This window comes from Colossoma macropomum, unplaced genomic scaffold (assembly GCF_904425465.1).
Source record: "Colossoma macropomum unplaced genomic scaffold, Colossoma_macropomum, whole genome shotgun sequence".
In the NCBI taxonomy this organism is placed as follows: domain Eukaryota; kingdom Metazoa; phylum Chordata; class Actinopteri; order Characiformes; family Serrasalmidae; genus Colossoma; species Colossoma macropomum.
The window spans coordinates 25112094-25135456 of NW_023494792.1; the positions used below are offsets into that span (position 1 = coordinate 25112094).

Genomic DNA, 23363 nt, shown 5'->3' on the forward strand with positions numbered 1-23363 from the left:
ACACTAAAAAGTTGCAAAGCTGAAGTCAGTTTGTTGTTTGAATTTTCCTGTTCCACCTTAAAAGATACAGCAGTTACATTCTGGTGCTTCAGACAGCATTTAAGGTAGAACAAGAAAATTCCAACAAGAAGCTAGCGAATGAGAAGACTTCAGCCTTGTAAAAAGTTGAACGTTAAGAGACATTTTACAAGAAGCTATTCTACTTTTGTGGAAAAATGAGAGAAAAGTGGCTATAGCTGAGCTGAGGCTCAAAGCAGAGCACAGTAAGTCTGCGTTTATGTCTATAATATATATTTTTTAGCCTATTTTAGTACATCATAGTCCATACTGAGACATATTTACAGCCAAGATGGTAAAATGGACACAAAATGTTGTTGCTCCCAAGTTGGTTTGATTTCTGCTGTAAGGCCAAAATGTCTCTTCTTTACATTTGGGTTGCTGACCTAAACACAATGTTAGTGGTTAGGGGTTCACACAATGTTAGGGGTAACTGGAGTGTTCCAATGGTGTAAAAAATAAAACCCCCAGTTAGAAGGTTTTGTGATAACACACAAAGTAATATAGACATGTCCAAAAAAGAGCAGCTGTTCTATACATTGTGTAAAAAATTAATGAGTGGACCAATAGAAATGCTTCAAAATGCCCCAAATTATTTGGAATAAAATCCCTTTACTTACATTAAAGTTAATAGCATTTTTGCCTTCTCCTGCAAAGTTACTGTTTTGGAGATGTACATGTTTTTCTTTGGTCAGTGGTGACATACAGAGGAAAATGCCTGAGAGAACAGCAGATTTGTCTGCCTTGGGAGACAATCTTTAATCTACCGCAAGATGCAGGTGAGAGAATGTCCAAGAATCCTTTGAAAATGATAATTTGCTCTAGCTGAGGCTTGCCAAGCAGCCGAGAGAAAAAGAGCATGTGCACAATAGAGAGAATAAGAGACAGAGCGAGAGAGAGAGAGAGAGCAACAGAGAGACAGCTTAATGAAAATGAATCTATTCTAAGACGATTCATTCCAGCTTCGCTTAGTGAGCGGACGGTCTTATACACTTCCCTCTTTCACATCTCGCTTTTAGAGCTCTAAGCTCATGAGAACAGAAAAAAACACTTTAATGCTCTTAAATTCAGCCGGAAGGCTGGAGATTGATGCAGACATTCTTCTATTGTGCTGTTTTATTGAATGCGTGTGATGCCAGGCTGTATTTGTGGCACTCTATTTATCATATGATAATATGCAGTGTACATATTACAAATAAGTTGCAGACACACACGTGAAAACTCATGCATACATGTAAATGGACGGAGACAGAGGCGACACACTGTGAAGTGAATGGAGCAAACCAAAGCCGTAGAAACAGTGTTTTCTCTTGTGTGGCGCAATGCATGAATCGGCCCACTCACGCTGCAGTTGCCTCGGCAACCACAGGAACAGATGCAGGTCAGAGCTAGGAGAGGGCAATCAGAATCCGTCACCAAACGGCTACAAAATAATTCATTTACGCACATGCACAGCCATACACGCATACAAACACCCTATTTACACTACAGCACACATCTTTTTCTGTTTAATCTCTCCAGGCCAACAGGATGGCTCATTAGCTCTCCAAAACTACAAATCCCATAAGCCTGTGTAACAAGGGCTTACCTGTGAACAGGTTTTTCAACTTCAGCCTCAGCTCTCGTATTACAGCAGAGAGAGTGAGAAAAACTCCGGTGCCACCAAATTACCCAGCACTCAACCCTTTGTGTACTCCATGAGTTAAAAATCACAGAGGTGGGCTTAGAGACCACGTGACTTGCTGTGCCATGACAAATCTGCCAGCCCTTAAAATAAAATCTCTCTACCAACATATTCATCCTGAAGAAAGTCCAGATCAAGATCCAGCGCAGGCTTTACCTGTCTTCTGCTTCTCATAAATATTTCTGAAGTATTTTTTTTTCGGAATTCTGTAAGACTCAATACAGATAAATAAAATACGATTTCCACATTGAGATGTTGCACAGTATTAGCTGAAAGCTAAAACCCTTGAAGATGACAGCGTACCTAATGGGGAAATACACCCAAGAATCTTTTTTTACTGCCTCTACATTGACCGAAGCAATTTTCTGGATTAGTGTTCCTTACTAAGAACACTAATCCCGAGGTTTTGACTGCATGGACTAACTGAAATGGATCATTAGGCAAGCATGAAGGTGAACTACATCAGGCTGAACAGGAAGTGCCTTTAGTAAAGCACAGCTTAACCATTCTCAATGTCAGAAAGAGCAAACCTGTCTGTTTGTGTTTGGATATCTAGGACAGAACAAACCAGTTTGCCTGCGCACGTATTTGATATAGAAGGGGTCAAGAGCTAATTAACTGTCATCACCTTCTCGGGCTCTAATGAGTCTCTGGGTCAGGAAGTATGAGCAAGTGCAGGTACTTGCAGTTTGACAAACACATCAGATCCACTCTCTTAGTCTCTCTCTCTCTCTATTTCCTCTGTACATCTCTCTTGGTAGTAGGGATGGGCAATATGATGATATTTCATCGATATCGTGATAATTTACAGCACAGTACGCTTTTCCAAGCATATTGTGGGTATCGTCAGTACTTAAAGAACACAGACTAACTACATGTTGCATTATAAAGTGAGCATAATTGTCATGTTTAATTGGATTTAGTGCAGTGTTGTTTGTATGTTTCTGTCTGTTTTGACACTTCTATTTTGTCTGTTATTAACTTATTAAAATCTCTGAAAAACAAAGTATTATGTTGAGTATTGTGTATCGTGAAAATGTCTTCAAGTATCATGATATAATACTTCTGCAATATCACATACCCCTACTTGGTTGATATTTCTAGTATATTAGTTGCAGAGGAAGTATAACAAGCAGAGGTGAAGGGAGTCCTTATCACCTATTTACTGTGCTACATATTGCAGATTTTTTTCCTGTCCACTCAGCATCTGTTGTGTTGGAATAAAGCTACCAGGAGTGGGAATCAAACCCATGCAGACATGTGTTGTGGATCTAAAGCCAAACACCTTAACCTTTCTGTCATCCTGGTAATACACAAATACATACAGATAGAGCAAAAGACCTTTGAAGACAAAATTTAAAGCTGGATCAGGCCCAATAATTAACAAATTAAATAGTTAAGTCACAGGTTAAGATCTGCATCAAATTCCTGACGCCCAAAATGCACAAATCAAAGACGATACCAAAAGCCAAGTCTACATCAACTTCAGATGGACAAAAAGGATTTGGTGTCAAGAAGTTCTGATTAAACCTGCAGTTGTTCCAATCGAGAACAGACTGCTATCCTAGTCTCTTTCATTTTTCGTCAGAAATTAGCAGACTAAGTCAATGGCAGAGGACTGAGTTTGCATATGATCGGCAGATGGAGGAGCTAGACACTTCTGAAAGCAGGTGGGGGATAAATGAGAGCGTCTGTAGAGTGCTGGGGGAGGATCTCTGAGAGATTATCATTTAGGGGGTTTGGGGTTTCCCTTGTCACGTGACTAAGAAACAGGCTGGAGAAAACAAAGTGATAGTAAATTCTTGTGATTAAAGGAATTACTTCAGCCTTTTTCAGTCTGTTTCAGCACCTGACCATTGGCTTCTATTATATGACAAGTTTTCAGTTCTTTTACAAAGTACAAAGGGATTCGTCAAAATGATTTATCGTCTCTGGTCATCAAGTGTACAACACAGATGCAGCTGATGGAGCTTGGGTTGAAAAAAGCTGAAGCATTCCTTTAATAATCCTACACACATGTATGTCAAAGATGTCATAACTGAGCATGGTTTGCTATGGGTGCTGTGCCTGTGCAGTGGCTTGCAGGCAGTTTCAGGGCTGCACTCACGTGTCCCTACTGCAAGCAGCTCAAGACGCACCAACAACAAACGCAAGAACGGCCTCAAACAGCGACGCATGAACAGAGCGCTGACATTCGACTAAAGATGAACTCAAACAGAGAGGCAACAAAGTCACAGAATAAAGATGATGTGCCGGAGGGGAACAATAAGAAGCAACTCAGAAGCGAACAAACCAACAGACAAAATAAACACAAAAGAGTACAGACAAAATAAATAGAACACCACGGCCTACAGACAAAACATGAGAGACTGCAGTTCTACTGAACTCAACTCTGAAAGGGGAGCTAGCACAGATCAGCACTCAAGGAGGTGTGAAAGTGTTGGCACTCACCATGAACTGCACGTTGTCGAAGCCATTGGCCAGCAGGTGGTTCTCATACTGGACAAGGCCGATGTTGTCCAGCCACTGTCCCACGGACTGCACGGGGCAGCGGGGGCCTATGAGGGGGTGCAGAGGGAGGCGTTTGAGCAGAGAGTAACCATCCACCCTGTAACAGCGGCAGTCCGGCTGAGACAGCTGACACTGCCACATCATGTTCCGTGCAAAGTGACTGTCAAAGGAGCCCGCCATGCTCAGAGCCTCGAGAGTGGACGGCAGAGAACGGGAGAGGAGACGGGGAGTAGGGAGAAGAGAAGAAAGGAAGAATAGAGAAGGCAGAGAAACGTAGCAAAAAGTGGCGGTGATGGAAAGGAAAAAGAGCAGAGAGTGTGTGAAAAGGAGGAGAGGAAGAGAGGGAGGGAGAGGAGATGGAAGAGGAGTCCTCTAGGCAGGTAAGAGGAAAAAGAAGACAGAGCCTTCTTTCTGTAAAGAGTGAAAACAGAACGCAGCAAAAGGAGGTGGTGATGGTAGAGAGAGGAGAGAGAGAAAAAGAAATACAAGGAGTGAAAAAGAGAGATGGAAGGGGAGAGAGGGAGAAGAGAAGGAGGAGGAGGAGGAGGAGGAGGAGGAAAAGAAGGGGAAGTCAGGGTCCAGAAGTAAAGAGGTTTCGGCTGCTGGACATGCTGAAGGCTGGAAATTCCATCCACCGCTGCTGCTCAGCTGTTGCTCCTGGACACTGCGCCGCGCTCAGTGTGTGTGTGTGTGAGCGAGCATGTGTATATGCGTGTATCTCTGCGCATGTGTGTGTGTGTAAGTGAGAGAGAAAGATAGAGAGATGTAGAGAGAGAGAGAAAGAGAGAGAGAGAGACAGAGAGAGAGAGGGGGGAGCGTGCAGCTTGCCTGGTAGAACGCTCTTTATCAACTACTCCCACACTCATCTGTATGCTTCTGCAGCCTGCTCCACAGTGCTCCCCCGCTCCCTCTCTCTCTCCCTCTGTCCCTCTCTCTATCTTACTCTCCCTCCCTTCGCTCTGTTCCTCTCTCTCTCCCTTCCGCTTGTTTCTCTCTTTTTCTCTGTCTCTCTCTCTAGTCGTACCTCTCTCTCTCTAGCTGCCGATAATAGCCATCAGATCAGCTCTAGCCTCTTTGTCTGAGTGCAAAGCTGCTGCTACTCCCTCCCACGCACACACACTCACACACACTCACACACGCTCTGTGGGTGTCTGTGAGCATTGGTGGAATGGTAGCATAAACAGGATTTCTCTCAGTGGACGAAGTGCGACGAAAGAACGTTGCAGGGGAGAGGAGAGGAGAGAAGGATGGACATTGCAGAGATCTGCTAATCATTAGAGGAGACGCGTGTTTCCAGGCTGCGCGAGACGTTCCCCTCTACTGAGCTTCAGCTTAACGCTGTTCTAAGGTCACCACTCACAGATAAACTTCTCTCCAAACCTCCCCAACCACTTTCTGTCCTCGCATCTCCATTACAGCTACAGCAGAGCGTCAGCAAGCAGAGCAGCGCACAGTAACCATAGTTACTTCTCGAAAAGCTCAGAGCTGAAGGGAAATCTGCCTCCACCACACTGCAGACTACAGGAGATACACACCAGCATTGTGGCTATACTGTGCTAGATTGAAGCGATAATTCAGCAAAACATCAAATTTACACCATTTTCCCTATACTCTAAATATTATCAATCAGCCGAGACATGTTTGGCATTTAAAGTTTGCTTCTTTAGTACCGCACTAGAGCTATGAGGCTAAAGTACCTAGTGATGGAAGCTTATACCCCACCAATAAATATGGTGCAAACTGCATGAATTCATCATGCATAGCATTAAGTTGATAAGTAATCTCAAGCAGACTTATGTGGTTTCTGACAATGTGTGACAAAGTAATCTAGAAATTTAGGTAATGGAAAAAAGATGGTTGCTACTGTTTTTAGCTAGGTGACATAATTGGTTACATTAGCCTCACAGTTCCAGTGCAAAACTCACAAAGCAATTTCAGACACCAAACATGTTCTGATCGACAGGGCTGGAACAATAATAAATTTTGGAGAAAAAAATGTATATATATATATATATATATATATATATATATATATATATATAAAAGTTTCCCAATCCCATTTCACCCCTCGCCCCTACCACTTAGCCCTTAGCCCTCCGTTTCCACGCTTTCACGCCTAGGGGTAGGGTGTCCTGATTTTTTTTTTTAGACAGAGGGGTAGGCCCTACATGGCCCTCCAAATGGAGGTTTTTCAGAGGCACACCCCAAATGGAGTGTTATGATAAAAAAAACGAAAACCGACAAGATGGCTGCATGAGCGACTAAAGAAACTCAAAAATGTGAGTATTTTTTCCATTAAAAATTCTGATAACCATTGTATTATCTTAATTTAATGATGTTATAGTATATTATGCTCCTTTTCTTCATAACAAGCTTAAAAAATCACTAGTAGTATGCTGATGTCTCGGTAGCTAGCTAGCTAAATTTCCTGTTCCACCTTAAATGGTTCAGCAGTTACATTCTGGCACCTCAAGCATGAGAACTGCTTCCATCATTTAAGGTGGAACAGGACAATTTGAAAAAGAAGGTTCCTCTTCAACTTCAGCTCCATATCCCCGAAGACTTAGGGGTGGGCATTAATAAAAATTTTCACTCGGAAACAATGGTAGGAGTGAAAATAAGAAATGGGATTGGGCCTAAATCCAAAGAAAAACACAAAGTTTTCAAAAGATAAATATTAACACTAATGTCGTCTTTCACATCAGAGCTCAGGGGAGCTACTGTAGTTTGTTTGCTCATTTTAATGCTCAAAGCAGAGCCTTAAGCTCCACCACACACACACAGTAGAGCTTTATTTTTCTTTTTTATTATTACCCACTCTGCATCATCTTTCAGTTAGTGGCTAAAAGAAAGTGAATTTTGCTCTGCTCTATACTACTTAATGAATCCAGTTCTTTTTTCTCTGCATCTCCTTCAATTGTTCTCAGTGTTAAAAAAAAGCACATTGGACTTCATGTGAAGGTTTCAGTGCGTTAAATCCTTAAACAATGGTGAAAAAGACATTACAACATCTAAACAGTGAACTATAATTAAGCACAAAAAATACAGTCCTGCTACATTTGGGTTAAGGGAGGAAACTGTAAATCTGAACTTTAAGTCATGATAATTTCAAAGAATAACAAACAGACACGTGCATGAAAACACAAACACACACCTGAGTGGTCTTCCTTGTTCTCATCAAGCTCTGTCCCAATTCCAGCGCCAATGGAGCTCATAATCTTATCAATCTACAGGCAGAGAGAGAAAGAGAAAGAGAGAGAGAGAGGTGGAAGCGAAGAAAGGAGGGGAGACAGGCTGTGAGAAGATTGCATGTTTGCATAATGCCATATTTTTGTTCCTGTACTGGAAGTCTCCTTCTCCCTCCGGGATGGTGTCTAACCTGCCTCTTCTCACTCTCTAATTCTCATATTCCCACATCTAATCCATTCCTGACCCTGCCTGCCTCCTCCACAGCCTGTAATTACACTCGGAAGGGCCAGGTAATTACTGGCTAAAAGCTGCTCAAAAAATGGGAAGTTTCTGCAAAGTAATTCATCATCTTTCGTTCTGTTTGAGTACACGGTGCATTGACAGCGGCAGGCAGTGTTTCTGATGAGTCCATGCTTGTTAGGGAAGAGTGAGATTGAGTGTGGAAGACAGTGCACCTCACATCCTTCTAACCTCCACCTGTCTTCAAAGGCCCTTCTCCATCATCTCCCTGTGGACTTACGTCTATTCTACAGAGAGTGCAATCAGGAACGTTTGCAGAGAGGCTCAATTCTCCATTTTTTCCACTTTGAGCACACAGCTGTACGACAGGGACTCAGTGAACACTCCAGAGTTAAACAATCTTCTCTCTGATCAGCTGCAGCATTTGACCACCAGTGTATCACATAACCTCATAAAACCTCTCTTAGACCCCTTAAAATTCAACTTAAACTGGTATCAAACAAGTATCAACTGAACAAGATTAATTGTATGTAGCGGTGTCTTGTTGTTAGAAATTAATGTTAAACTCTAATTATTCATAAATAACATTTTTATCTTCCAGTTGTCAAAAGAATGTAATTAGTAAGGATTACTGTGAATAATACTAAGCAATTAGTCAGGCTTTTTTTAGCGTTTTGAAAAATCACTTTTATAGGAATAAGGCATTCAGCATCTGCTTAAACAACAGATCACCTCAATTCTTTTGAATTTCTATGGGGTTTTACAATAAAAGACTTACTAGTCCAACAACAATGAAGTAGTTCTGCTGAAATGATGTTGTATTAAAACTGTAATATACTAATTCACTTGTTTGTACTTTGTTTCTTACCTGTTATGTCTTTAAAAGGTAAGTATGATGCACAGTTACAGGCTTTAATTACAGAGACACTAAATAATGCTAGAGCTGTAAAATGCAGACTTACCACTTACTTGGTTTATAATATGTTTTGAAACAAAACACTTTAATTGAACACCAATACAGTGACCTATAACGTAGGTGAACCTCTTAACATGGCCAGTGAAAGCAAAAGGTAAGTGTTTCCAATAAAGGATGGTAAGTGTATATATTTAACACTCCTGACTCAGCTTATTAACAGCTTATTAACAGTTCCCTAATGAGCTGAATCATGTGTGAAAGAGTAGGGAAACTAGACAACTGCACATGCTGGGGTCCTGAGGACTGATTTTGAGAAACACTGTCTTGGAGAACACAAAAAATCCACTGGGCCCTACAGCGAGTTGCCAGTTTATAAGATACACTTACCTTGTCCTTGCTGTTATTGACAATTTTATCAGCTACACACCACACAGGTGCACTTTGTAGGTTTACAGTTACTGACTGTAGCCCATTTGTTGCTGCACAATTTATCAGCCCCTCTCTACCCTGTTTATCAGTAGAAAAGGACCACCATAGAACCACTGCTGACCAGACATTACAAGTAATTTTGTATGACTATGTGTTACACGTTTTCAAATTTCAGCAATGCTGCTGTGCCTGTTCTCACACCACCACATCACTACCATGTTAGTGTCCCTGCTGTGTTGAGAATGGTCCACCACCTGAATAATACCAGGTCAATAGTGGTCCTGTGGTGCTCCCTTTTCGTGAATGGCCTGAGAAAAAGAGAGCTGATGAAGTGTGCAGCAACAGATGGGCTACAGTCAGAAACTCTAAACCTACAAAGTGCACGTATGGTAGGTGTTTCTGATAAAATGCCCAACGAGTATATCTAAAAGGTAGCATACAATATGTGACTAAGAACCTCGACAGCCCATAAGAATCACTGCACCACCAAACATGCATCAGCCCACCCTTTTGGGAAAGCAAGAGAACATTTCAAACACAAGCCTGTCACTTCATTTGAGGAAATCAAATAACTGCACAGGCATGACCCACAGCAGATGGACGCTATTATTGCCGTCACTCAAGCGATTTCTTGTAGCGAGAGTTCCCAACTGACCGATCAGCTTCCGCTCCATTATATTCCAAATTGAGACATCACTGTAAGACACCTGACAGCTGGAATTGGTCCTGACACATGGTGTGTCATCTGAGAGACAAAGTCCTGCTTCTAAAAGCATCCCGTATGACACGGCAGAAAAATGGCCTTTCTTCTGCATCCCGTTTCTTTTTTCTTTTTATTTTATAAAGTGAACATGGCAGCAGATGCTATAGTCGTTCAATATCTTTCATGTATCTGGTGTAAATTCAATCTCCCCTGGTTGATTATGAGCAGATCCCTGATATCAGATCACACAGCTCTGTGAGTACTCTGACACACACCTATCCAAGCAATCAATTGTAAAACAATCAATATGTTTTGGCCAGTGGCTAGCACGCTCTGGCAGTAAATATATGTTCTCAAACTGAATCACGTAGAGATCAGGCAGTGGTGGACAGGGCTGTACACGAGCTGGAAACCAAACTCGCAAGCAGAAATGTTATTTGTTTTTCCAGCTAATTTTCAAAGCTGACTCACAGCACACAGTAAAATTCTGTTTCATCACAGCGTCCCTGCTTATTTTGATCTTACATGATAAAAATGCATTACTCCTTGTGCAATTAAGAATTCATTATTCAAATACTTTCTTCCCCATAATTTAGTGATTGTTGACTCTGCATGCTGCGCTGCTTTGGTTAAAAGATGCCACATTAATCAGGTTGATCATTATCAATGCAAAATGGGATGCCACCTCATTTTTACTTTAATAAAGTTTCATTAGCCTTCCTTGAGATGTGAGATGAAAATGTATTTTTATACATATCAAGTTTGTATCGGAAGAAAACAATTAAGCAACAATAAAACTGATACGTGAAAATGTCTTGGCATACCACAAAGAACCCTTTCAACCCTCCTAGATCCCTCGTGGTGTGTACATGAAAAGCCTTTTTATATTTTAATTATTTCTCACTCGTAGCTCACTGAAACATGAGAGATATTCTGTTGAAAAAGCAGATTCTAAACTTTAAACTGATACCACATGTATTTTCTCTATTAGAAGAGATATTTATGATTGTATCATTTGATGTGGAAAGAAAACCCAAACCATGCTTTTGTCATCACTTGACATCGAAACAATACAGTTCCAAAACATTAATCAAATGAAAATGTAACTTATTACATGATGAGCTATGAAATTGTGTTTAAATAGTATAGCAGCATGACAGTAATAACTCTAGACCTCTAAGGGTTAAACCAGTTAGGTCAGATAATAGAACCAATCAATTAGCAATTATTACGATAATTACAGGGTAATTAAGGTGTTATTACCTCCTCCCACTCTGCTGTAAAGGATGGGGTCCGCTCCAGTCTTGTGGGGCTGCCTCCTTTCCCCGGGCTGTTCTGACTGTGACCTCGCGAGCTCCACTGCTCCTCTTCGATAGGCGACACGGCCACCAGGTTGGAGTCCGACTTGGAAAAGTTCCTGGACAGCTGCAGGTCCAGGACGTTGCGTGGCACGGAGCGCATCCTGCCAAGAGTGCAGGCTCGCTCCTCGTAGCCCGCAGTGCTGCTAACACTGCTGCTGACCACTGTGCTAGACGGGCCGTTGTTGCTCCGCGTCTGCTCTCCGTTGCTCACCGGGTCAGTCTCTGATTGGGCAGTCGGTGGGCTCTGGTTGACCCGTGTGTGGAAGATGGTGCGGTAAACCACCTGTGGTTTGGGCTCTTTCTGGCCCTTGGGGGGAGAAGCCTGAGTGGCGGGGGGTCGGGGAAAGGGTGGGCTGGCCGGCTCGGGTGCTCGGAGCAGGTTGCCGTGCCGCTGCGGTGGCTCTGGGGCGCAGAGCTTGCGGACTCTGCCGTAGAGCTGATAGGGGTTGTCTGGTGACTCGCAGGCCGGAGAGGAGCCGTGCAGCAGACCAGCAAACTGCTCTGGAACGTGGCTATCCCTGCGTTCGTCCCTCAACACACACTCCCTCTGCTCCAACACCTCATCTGAGACACACAGAGACACAGATGGGGGGTTATACAAATGTCTACATTTTTGGGTCCACTGTCTGTTCTCTCTATCATCCATGAATATGCACCACTTCAAAAGCAGGACTCCAAGGGCTCCATTTACACAACAGTGTTTGAAATTGTGCTACATGCGTATCTATACATTTAAAGGGCTGTTGGTCCTTTAAAGTGGTGAGAAAAGCACTAAATGGAAGCCTTAGGCTGAGGGGCAATGAGTCTGTCTGATGATGTGAGAGAATATTGTGCGTGCGTGTGTGTGTACTTCCCCTGAGGAAAAAAGTCTTTCAGTGAGACATGCATGCCGCCCTGCACTCAGAACTTTCACTACAGAGCCCTTAAAAGCGTCTCTGTGTCCGCAGGCACTCAGGAAGCTGCAGTGTGACGCAAGCACATGGTCAGAGAACCAACAAATCCCGTTTCCTAAGAAGCTGATAGGTTCATTCAGTCATTCCAAGGTAAAGGTATCTATATGTATGTTATGGTGTAGTTTTACCTCTAATTATAGTTTTAGTACCCTTTAATATTGGCAGCTACACACTGTTCTAAAGCGACTCTCAGAAGTGCTTATTAATCAGCATCATACGGATCAAATTAATCACGCTCCGAGCTTGCCAATGACACCTCACAGAGATTTGATGCTCACCAGCCAAAGCAGTAGATGCGCACGGAAGCAAAACGAGATGATAATAAGGTTTTGAACACGAGTCGGCTGGCTATTTGCGCTTGCTTTCGCTGCAATGTTGATAATGCAGTTTAATCAACAGAGAAAATATTCAGCAACAAGGCAAAAGCAAACCAAAAAATAAATAAATAAATAAAATCCACGGTGGAGACTTTCATCAAGTGAAATTATTTTGCATAAATATGTTGGCTTTGTACTTAAATCTTAAGCAAAGCAAATAATGCAAAACAGAAAAGCACAAGATTGAGCTTTGCTGAGTAGCTCCACTGAGTCGATTTTTGGATTTTGAGCTCTGCTACTTCACCACGAAAAGTGAGTCGTTGAGCTAGAACATGTACAGGTTGTGGGCAAAAGTTGTGCACTGGTCTCCAACCCTGGTTCTGGAGAGCTGCCTTCCTGCAGAGTTTACTTCCACCCTGTATCCAATAAGCTGCCCCACCCCTTACTTAACTGTAATACATCTGATCCAATCAGGGACTTGGGAAGAGGCTGATTAGCTGAAGCAGGTGTGGCAAACTGTGTTTGGAACTAGGCTGTGCAGAAAGGTAGCTCTCCAGGGCCAGGGTTAGAGACCACTGCTCTATAAAGAACACACTTCTGCACATTTTAATGCAAAATTACTGTTTATCTGCTGAATGTAATATACTGGAAAAAAAAACACATTAAATGTGACCTGTGCAAGGATTATGGCACATTTTGTTTTATTAATATTATTATTTTTTTTCCCAATTTGTTAAACTTGGTAAATAAACAGAAATCGTGCAGTAAAATCTGCAGAAAAATACCACATTTAAGTGTGTTCTATGTATAGGATGTGCTAACTTTTACCAAGAAAACCAACAAAGCATGTAATTTGACCAGGAGTGTTCAAACTTTTGCAACTTTTTTCTTTTTTTTTTAATACATTTTTTATAACAGACACTGTCACAAACCATCTTGACAGAAAGGCAGGCCCAGTCCTCTGCTGTGCTTCTCAAAGCGAGATCTTCGATTTTTAATTTTTTTTAAAATGACCTAAGTGGAGATCACTTGCTGCACATTATAAACTGTACAGAATAAAGTGGTGATTACAATATGAGCACAGATAAACTGTGAGTAAAATATACAATTTCAGGGGTTCTGACCTTAATTTTTAAATGCTATAGTTTCAAATTTATTCAATGCCTCCAGCGCAAAACCAGAGACGTAAACTTCAGAAACCAAGCATGTCTGAGCGATTGTGTAGATTAGTGGGAAGTTATGTGAATGTGTTTTTCCAATGAATCATTCCTTTAAGCAAGCAGTAAGTGACCAAAATCACTATTGCACAATAAACATAATGAATACTTATAGCTACTTACGGCACAAATACAAGCATTTTTTGTGTATTGTAAAGCTGTTAGAATAACAGCATTCTCTGAATATCTTTTCTATATACAAAAACAAGTAAACATGGGTCATCCCATGAAAAGCTCCTTACAGTTTGTTATTTGTGCTGTAACAGCAGCTACTGCTTGACACATGTTACACACCATCTGGGATTGAAGGAAAAAAATCTCACTTAATTTAGTAGTTAAGGACAGCAGAGGTGAGCTGTGCAGATTACTTCATAAGTAGCTGCAGAGCAGAGCGGATAAGACACTTTTTCTGCACACAGAAGAACAGGGTCTGTCTAAAGGTCGTGCTTGAAACCTCAGCGAGATGCAGTGCTTAAACATCCCAGCCACGCCATTGTGCAGATAACCACACTACTGCTACAACACCACTACCATATTAGTATCACTGCTGCGCTGAGAGTGGTCTACCACCCAAATACTAATTATCAGTGGTGGTCTTATGGTGGTCCCTTTCTATTGCTGGAAATTACCAGCCAGTTTTAAACAGCATTATCATGTTATACTTAAAACACCTCTTTGCTGTAAAGTGAATTGTCGCTGTAAATTAACAGGTAATCTGTACTGCTTAAGCTCTCCTCTGATAATCATCCATTTTCGCAGACACCACGGTCACCATGCCAACGTTTGTGTGGCTTTATACCACCATTGACTGTGTACTGCTATGAAGTGTGAAATTACTTTTTTTAACGCAAACATGTGAACGCATCGCCTGTGCCATTTTATTTTGTTTGTGAAGTTATACGAAGTTAATTTTTTATGTGTGCCATCAAATTCAAAATGGGAATCTATTTTCAAAAAAAAAAATTCTTAGTTTCAACATTTGATATGCTGTACTATTGTCAATTAAATATAGGGTTTTAATGATTTGCACATCATTGCATTCTGTTTTTATTTACATTTTGCACAGTGTTCCAACTTTCATGGAAACAAAGTTGTATATATACAGCAGGATATGGAGAGAGTGAGCATATGGCATACGATATGACTTTGCCACAAACTGATTTTAGAAAAACATAAAAAAAAAACAAAAAAAACATACCAAATCTTTTTTTGCTGATATGGCAAAAAGAACAAGTTCTGACATTATATTTTCATACTGCCAATGTCTAAGTGAATTTGCTGAGTTCTAAATGGCTTTCTTCATCAATTAATCATCAAGACTTGATCTACAATAAACTGAGAAATGTGTAAATCTGTAGCTTTACTAGGAAAGGTAGTGCATCCTCATCAAAAATAATGGACTAGCAGTATTATACTGTAAAAGTACTGAATTACACTGATATCCTGTAGTTATAAAAACAGTCTGGAGCCGTACATTTCTGCAACAGTAGTATACTCTTAATTTCACAGTAACTTCCTGGCAAGCCTGCTGCCAGTTCTTTACTGTTTTATTTACAGTGCAATTGTTGGGTGGGTGGCAACTATGTATATGTTTGAAATAGTAAAATACACACATACTATCACTGTATACTAATGTATGTGCGTTAGCCTGCCCAACAGACATAACAGTTTTTGTGCATGTCTGACAAAATGTACATGTCTGCATATGTCTCAGTTTGTCTGCCATGACAGTGTGGCATATGATACATGTGTGAAGAGAAGAAGGCGTATGGGTGTACAGCTCGTTAACCGTATGGTGAGTGCTGGAGCGCCTGTTGTGTGTGCTGGAGTGAACTCTGCCTGTCAGTCCGGATGAGAGTGGAGAGGCAGGGACGTCAAAGGCCATATCAAACCTCATCACCCATGCAGACAGATACAGAAGCTCGAACACCCTCTCTGCGCTGCCTCCCAGCATTAGTGCAGTGCCCCAGCACACGTAAAAACAGCGCTCTTCGACGATAACGATCAAATTATACCCTTGCTGGCTCAGAGAGAGAGAGAAGGATGGAGGGAGATAAGGAAGTAGACTGATGGGCAAATGGTGGATCCGTCACCACTACATGGTAGTGCTAGTGTGTGGTTTACACTGACAAACTTATGCAACTGCAAGACACCTCACTAGGATGGACAGAGCTGTTGACCTGTAGGTCATCTTAATTCAGTAACAAAGCCTCTGTGAACTCCAATTCTGTAAACTTTAAATTCTTTTAATTTTAAACATAGTTTTAAAGCAGTAGTTTAGCAAAACTCAAGTTTACTCAAGCCCAAATATAGTTGGTCAGCCAAGACATGCCTGCGTTTGAAGTTTGCTTTTTTAGTTGTACACTGGAGCTATTAGGTTAATTTGAAATATAGGTTTCAAATTAGCACTATGCGAACTGCATGTCTAAAACTCACATATCTGAGTCAATACACGTCGAGTTGTTAGGTATTTCAAATAGATTTGTTTATGTGGTTTGTTACACTGTATGACATTCTGTTATCTATAAAAGTCAACTAGCTATATGACATGCTTTTGTATATTTTTATCATAGATATATATGGACCATTCTGCCAAATTAGTTCAAACTGTGGTGCCACGTGTGTGTGTGTGTGTATATATATATATAAATTCAGATCTTAGATATTACAGTGATTATGTTATGATCTATTTAAACCCAAGGAATTACTTGAAATAGTAAAAAGATAAATTTATACAAAATCATCATTTATCGGGCACTTTCTATTGGGAGGTCCCAACAACTAACCCCTAAATTTTAACTTGTAAACAATACATAAAATTAATTAGTGTTATATTTTTAAATAGATATTTTTAGTTTAGAAGTTGAAAGATTTGGATTTATCATGAGTTTAATATTTTAAATGAACAAACTATTAAAGTAATGCAGTCCCATGTTTTCATTACTGAAGTAAGTCAAAATTACTACTGAAACACACAGTTTTAGTCCACAGATGGAGGCTTATTTTACCCACACCCCTGCATTTTAGAGCAGGAAGTGGTACTGCATCCCTGCAGTTAGATCCCATTCAGCCTGTTTACACCTTACAATAATATGTGTTACAGCCTCACTACAACCTCACGTATCCTCCATCTTTTTTTTCACTGTTTCACTGTTTTGTTTCACTCAGCAGACAAATTTCCGCTCATGTAATTGTATACGAATAACAAAAACACATTCTGTTTATACAACAGTTGCATTCAGGCGAAATGGGAAGGAGATCTGATCACCAAAAAGGCATATTAATTCAAAGTGTAAACAAGCCCATTGCTTTTTTTTATTTATATGTCTCAAACCATAACAAACATACTATGTAAAAATGTGGATCTGTTTAAGTAGCTCTCGACTGACTAGGTTGGAAGATCGGATAGTTAACAGACTAAGGGGCTCCTTCAATGATATTCAGTGCCAGGATTTAAATTGAAATATTTACTGAAAAACTGCAACATACAAAGCGTGTCTTACAAGCTTCAGATGTCCTTGTTTATGCAGAGCTTCTATAAGTAATATAAAATCTAGCGTGAAGAAGTGAATGTAATGTCAGTTAGCTTGGTGCTAAGATAACATAGTGATTCTCATAGAGACACTAGCTGTATGTCAGCACTAGAAATTGGACAAAATAAATGCATTTTCAAAAGAAAAATACACCATATTAAGAAAGATTGGATGTTTTGCTCTGCATGAAACAAAAAATACATTAGATTGTAATGCATATCGTAAAGAAAAAGACCTTTAAAAATGTATGAAAATCAAAGCAAATGTATGGGGAACATTTACTTTCAGAGAGTAGTGCTGGATTCAGTAGTGCAGCCTCTGTCTGTCTGCACTCTCTCTCTCTCTAATATATATATATATATATATATATATATATATATATATATATATATATATACATATATATGATTTTTATAGATAGATATAGATAGTAAAAAACAGTATGCGACTGTTAGCTACATTAGCCTCGTAGCTCCAGTGCAAAACTACAAAAGAAAACTTCAGACATCAAACATATTACACATGGTAAGAGGGGGAAATTGTGTAAACTTGATTTTTCAGCCAACTATCACTATAATGAAAATAAATGTGAAATGTTGTGGAAGCGGCCTATAGCCAAACAGCATGAGTTTTTGGCCATCATGACAAACGCAAAAGGTCAGTCTATTCCCAGTCAAAACAACAGGTTGAGAAGCACAGCAGCCACATGGCAACGTCTGCAGAGTGTTCACACTTAGCAGCTCACACAGCTGGTAACGCCACAATTCACGATGGAAAACATAAGGCAAGTAATGACGTAGTACATCTGGTTTTCTGAAGGAAGATCAATGGACTCTTTGCATCTCAGATGCTGTAAGAAGGAGTATGATTGGTAAACTGATCATGCTCATCAACATGTGAATTAGAAAATCACCGTTGATCCACAAACGTCTACTATAGGGTAGAGCAGCAAACCAATCAAATATCACCCTTTATCAAATACAGACCTAGGTGAGTACACTGCCCATCAAAAGTTAGGAGAAGCCTAACGAAAATAAATTTTTTACTGCTTCAGAATAACTTTACATAATAAACAGAAAGCTGTTTTGTATTAACAAAACCTCAGCAGTAATTAGTAGTAAATAGTAATAACATTCTCACTAATGCTACTTCCCTCAGGTTTAACAAAAAATCAGACACAGTGCAGCTTTAATTAAAAAAGTAACAGAAAAAAAAGGCACTCAGAAAGGCATGGCGTCTCAAAACTTTTGACCAGCCGTGTAGATTCACAAACAGGTATATTCACAAATGCAATTCAACAAGGTACGTTAGGGCAACTGAAAGTTTTAATATGAGGGGAATCATAGAAAAGGGATGCCTGTGTGTGAAAGAAGACAGTGACCGTAGGCTCTTTGCTTTAAGTGGTTAGAATAAAGCAGCGTAAGTGCTCAGAGGGAATATTTCACAATGGGGCCTGTGTGTGGGGTTTTGTCTGAGATGCGTACTGCAAAGGGGGGTAAAGAAACATGATGTGATCCTGAAGAAACCAAGCAACAAAGTACATGCTCTCTTCTGAAGCTGACGCTAACTTTGAAAGGAGCTGAGGTGGTGAGGTGGGGGTGGGGGTGGGGGTGGGGGGGAGACAGTGAGAGAGAGAGAGAGAGAGAGACAGAGACAGAGAGCGAGAAAGAGAAAGAGAGAGAGAGAGAGACAGAGACAGAGAGCGAGAAAGAGAGCGAGAGAGAGAGAGAGAGAGAGAGAGAGAGAGAGAAAGAGAGACAGAGACAGAGAGCGAGAAAGAGAGAAAGAGAGAGAGAGAGAGAGAGAGAGAGAGAGAGAAAGAGAGACAGAGACAGAGAGCGAGAAAGAGAAAGAGAGAGAGAGAGACAGAGAGCGAGAAAGAGAGCGAGAGAGAGAAAGAGAGACAGAGACAGAGAGCGAGAAAGAGAGAAAGAGAGAGAGAGAGAGAGAGAGAGAGAGAGAGAGAGAGAGAGAGAGAGAGAGAGAACAGGGTATTAAAAAAGCTGGAGCCAAAGCTTAGAAAGTGAAACATTAAACAAAAACTGATGGGCTATTCTTTTCACATTCTTTTCCTCCATCCCTCTATTGCCCCTCGCTATTTTGACTGTCTATCTCTCTCTATCTCTCTCTGTGTTTGTCTCTCTCTCTGTCTCTCTCTCTCTGTGTCTATCCAGCTGCAGTCACAACAGGTGACATCTGATCGTCATGGCAACAGCTCCCCGGCTTCCTCGAGCCTTGGGCAGAAAACACTTGGCCTTCAGGAAAGACAGAAAGAGAGGAGAGAGGAGACACAGGAGCAGTGTTGATAGACTGGGCAGCTTCCTGCCAAACTAGGATTTTGGTTAGATTTGGTGGGAAAAAGTGCTTTGGTAGGTACACAAAATTTGGGCTCTGATTTTTATTATTTTTGATGGATTTTAAAAAGATATCTACATTGAATAAACTGAACTACTTAATAATACAGGTGAAACTTGAATAGGCCTAACTTCTCCCCATGTACTATCAGTTATCAAAACTTGACTAACATACATTTCAGTCACTCCTGTGGAGAGGAGGCTGTTACCCTGCCCATGTGCATCACCGACATCAGTGATTAATGTATCCAGGTTATTAAAAATGTGTATAGGGAACAGTTTTGCAATATTACTGCTACTCATTTGCCTTTCTGATTGGATTGCATTGTGGGTCCTATTACAAAATGCATTAAAATGGTTAATTTTGGTGAAACGTGTTAAAACTAATTTACTGACAAGGTGGAGAGCATGCGCTATGGGGTTTGTAAGCTCTACAAATTATGGAAATAAAATACATATACAAGCTAAGTAATTTAATTATTGTACCTAAATGAGTTATAATTTGTGGATTATAATCTGTTGATTATGACTAGGGTGCTAATTTTTTTTTCTCTTTCTTTATAGTAGTGATAAAATAAACACATCTGTTAAAGACTGACAGGGCCATCTAGTGACAATTTTAATACTTATGCAAATTTTCGAAGGCAAGACATCAGTGGTTAACACTATTATTGATGTCATGTTGGTTGATTGCTGAATTATTTAATAATATGACTAAAATGACCTTTTTGATGTATTCTTTTTGGTGGATTTTGAACACTTATTTTGGCTGGAAAATACAGAAGCAATCTGGCAACCCTGCACAGAAGTGAGAGTGAAAGGCACAGAGAGAAAGACAGAAAGAGACAGCGCAAGAGAGAGAGTGACGGGAGACTGACAAGGCTCCACTCAAACTGATGTGTAGTGGAAAATCCAGTAGAGAAGCAGGAAGATATGAGCAAATGTGAGCCCATCTTATCTGCGGCTGGCAGAAAGAGTGGTGGAGGCTGAGAGGGAGGCGAAAGGCTCCATCCACAACCAACAGCACCAGAGCACAGTCCTGAAACCCCAGCACAGCTCTGAGGAAATCAGGCAGAAACCGAATCTGTGACCGATCTGAACAGTGAGAGAAGGGGGAGAGCAGGAAAGACACAGCCGCCATTAAAATCCCATCCCAAAAATGCGACAGGATCATTACTTTAAACCAAACACCAAGCCACGAAGAAGGCCTCCGGGTACCTGTGCATGCTTTGACAGAAAAACAACCAAACCTGGCCATAAAGACACATTCTAAACATTCCACATGGCTCCTACTGATAACCACAACTACAAATCACACAAGCATTCCAGTAGCTTTACTGCTACACTGCCCGTCAAAGTTTGGGGACATGATTTCTTGGGACATTTTCCAAGTAATGTTTGATTTTCATTGTTACTTTAAGCAAGAAAAAATGCCCACAAAGATAAACATTAAGCAGCTCTTTACTGTACGTCCAAAACTATCCAGACAGCCCTTCTAGTGAATTCATCTACTTGCTGACACGTGTTCAATTGTTCCTACACAGCTTGTATAGTCTCCATAGCAAAGCATTAACAACAGAATGGGACGCTCTGGAGCAACTGCACATGAGCCTAAGGTCACCAGGTCCAATGCCAAGCATCAGTTAGAGGGTTAAAGGCCTCCCCAGTATTGGGTTATGGAGAAGTGGCTCTGCGCTGGAGTACTGAAGATCCTTTCAATACCTTTTTAGATGAGTTTGGGATAATTATGCAATATCAGTACCTGATCTCACTAATGCTCTTTAATACTCTTTGTCACTGCAGTAAAGGGGAGACAAACTCCTTATTAATTCCCTTGATTCCAGAAGAAACACTGGATGAGCAGGTGTCTACAAACTTTTGAATAAATAGTGTACTTTGGGTACATTCTGCAACACCCATATTTATTAGTATCAAGAGCAAATTTAGCCTTTTTTCCAAACTTATATAAATATATAAAATTAAAAATAGCAACACTTTTTCATGCGGTAATTTTGAGACTGTTCCTGGCACTGAAGCAGACACAGTCATAGCATGTGAGCTGAAGCTTAATCTTTAAAAGAACATAATAAATGCAAAGTTTTGGTTGAAGTATAAAGTCATTTTAATTTTGCAACAATATTGTAATTAATCTAGAAATAAACAATGGACTTGTCAATGTCCCATGAACATTACTCTCCATTTAGCTTGACGCCTTCTTCTTCTCTGAAGTCATTTCGCCTGGTGTTTGAGAGCTGAGACATTTTTCTTGAGTTGTTTACTAATTTTACCGAAGCTGTTTTGTCTGATGTCTGAAACCTGACACTGTGCCTGAGCACGTCCTTAAATGTACACCATACCGAGTGTGTTCAACCAGCACAGCTCAACAGTCGCATTTACAGAACAATCTCATCTATATCAGGTACATTAAATGTGGTATTAACGTGCGATATCTCCCAACATGTTTAAAAGTTAATTATGATCAAGGGGTGGTAATATTAGTCTCTTTCTTGCATGACATAAAACAATAAATGAATGACGGGTTTGCCAAACTAGTGGTAAATGAGTTTTACTGCCATTTGGGCCTGTTACTGCTGTAATTAAGCTGACCGTCAACGGGCACAGGCCTAGCCCAAACTTTTAATGGTAAGTGTATATGAGGGCTACTACTGACTCACAATAGTGTGTTTAGCAAAACATTGCCTTATTCCCTGTGTTATTCTTGGTGCCGTTAGACACGGTAGCTTTTGAAATGGCAGTAAACAGTGGGGCACATCACCCAGAATAGGAGATGGAGGCGCAGAGTGATTAAGTGGGGAGAGCAGGGTGTGCACACACACACACACACACACACACACACACACATACACACACCAGAAATGAGTGGAAATGGGCCATCAATCCGGGGCTCAGCGGGGCTCAGATGCTAAAGCAACAGTAGCGATTCCCCAATAAAGCAACTCTCACTCCCCCAAAATAAAATTACATCTCAACAGAGGCCCCAAAAATAGCCTGACCTGTGTTAACTATAGCTGCCTCACCTTCCCTTGCTCCCTTTTTATTTGCAGTCTCTTACCTTAAGACTGGATGGCAGCAGTGGGTAAATAGACGTCCGCAGGTATGGAGAATTGAGCTGAAGAGGAATGTTTGTCTCCAGATGAGAGGCTCTCACTGCCCCACACTGATAGTCCCACCTCTAAGGGTCACATACACGCACACAAGCGCACACACACACTCTCTTAAGTGATCTGATAGGCCTACTGTTGAACCATGCAGCATTCCAGAGTATTTGCTGTGTGGAATAATACTCCATGTGCTCCATGCACACAGACATACACACCCACACCCACACACATACACACTTGTCTTGTCATGCAGAAGACTTTTCCAGAGGGAAAGAGTGATAGGTATGTTGATAAGTGCTCCTCTGAAGGTGGAACTCACAACAAGTGTGAGCTAACATGAGGTTAGCTAATAACGACAATGACTTACAGAACACAGTCAGCATGGACAGATGCAGTCATGGCTTCATTAACTTAGAACAGACTAAGAGAGATAGATATATAGGTATATACAATCCCGTGTAAATATCTAAGGGTTTTGTGTGTGTGTGCCTTTGTGTGTGTGTGTGTGTGTGTGTGTGAATACAATACAGCTCAGAGACCACCCTTCATGTATTTAATTCCCAGTCAAAACAGCCATTAAGTACAAGTTATTCATTTTTGGAGATGCTTCTGAGGAGATCAGATATAAGATAATCTACTTACAGAAGGAAGGGGAAACACAAACAAACATAAGTGAAAAAAACTTCCAGTTCCTAAAACTGGAGTTCAAATAATTATTAAAAGATACAGAGAAAGTGGGACACCCAAGAACTGTGCAAGACCTGTTAGACCACCTAA

General features: G+C 40.8%; 1 protein-coding gene across 4 annotated transcripts in view; it reads right to left on the bottom strand.

Annotated features, from left to right (window-relative positions):
• Positions 1-23363, bottom strand: part of anks1b (ankyrin repeat and sterile alpha motif domain containing 1B) — a 257933-nt gene that overhangs the window by 64498 nt on the left and 170072 nt on the right. For all 4 annotated transcript variants that reach the window (XM_036576704.1, XM_036576703.1, XM_036576706.1 and 1 more), the window contains 3 exons: positions 10993-11654; positions 7407-7479; positions 4193-4299 (listed from right to left, as the gene is read on the bottom strand). In XM_036576704.1, coding sequence (XP_036432597.1) covers positions 4193-4299; positions 7407-7479; positions 10993-11654 — 842 coding nt within the window. The remainder of the gene's footprint in view (positions 1-4192; positions 4300-7406; positions 7480-10992; positions 11655-23363) is intronic.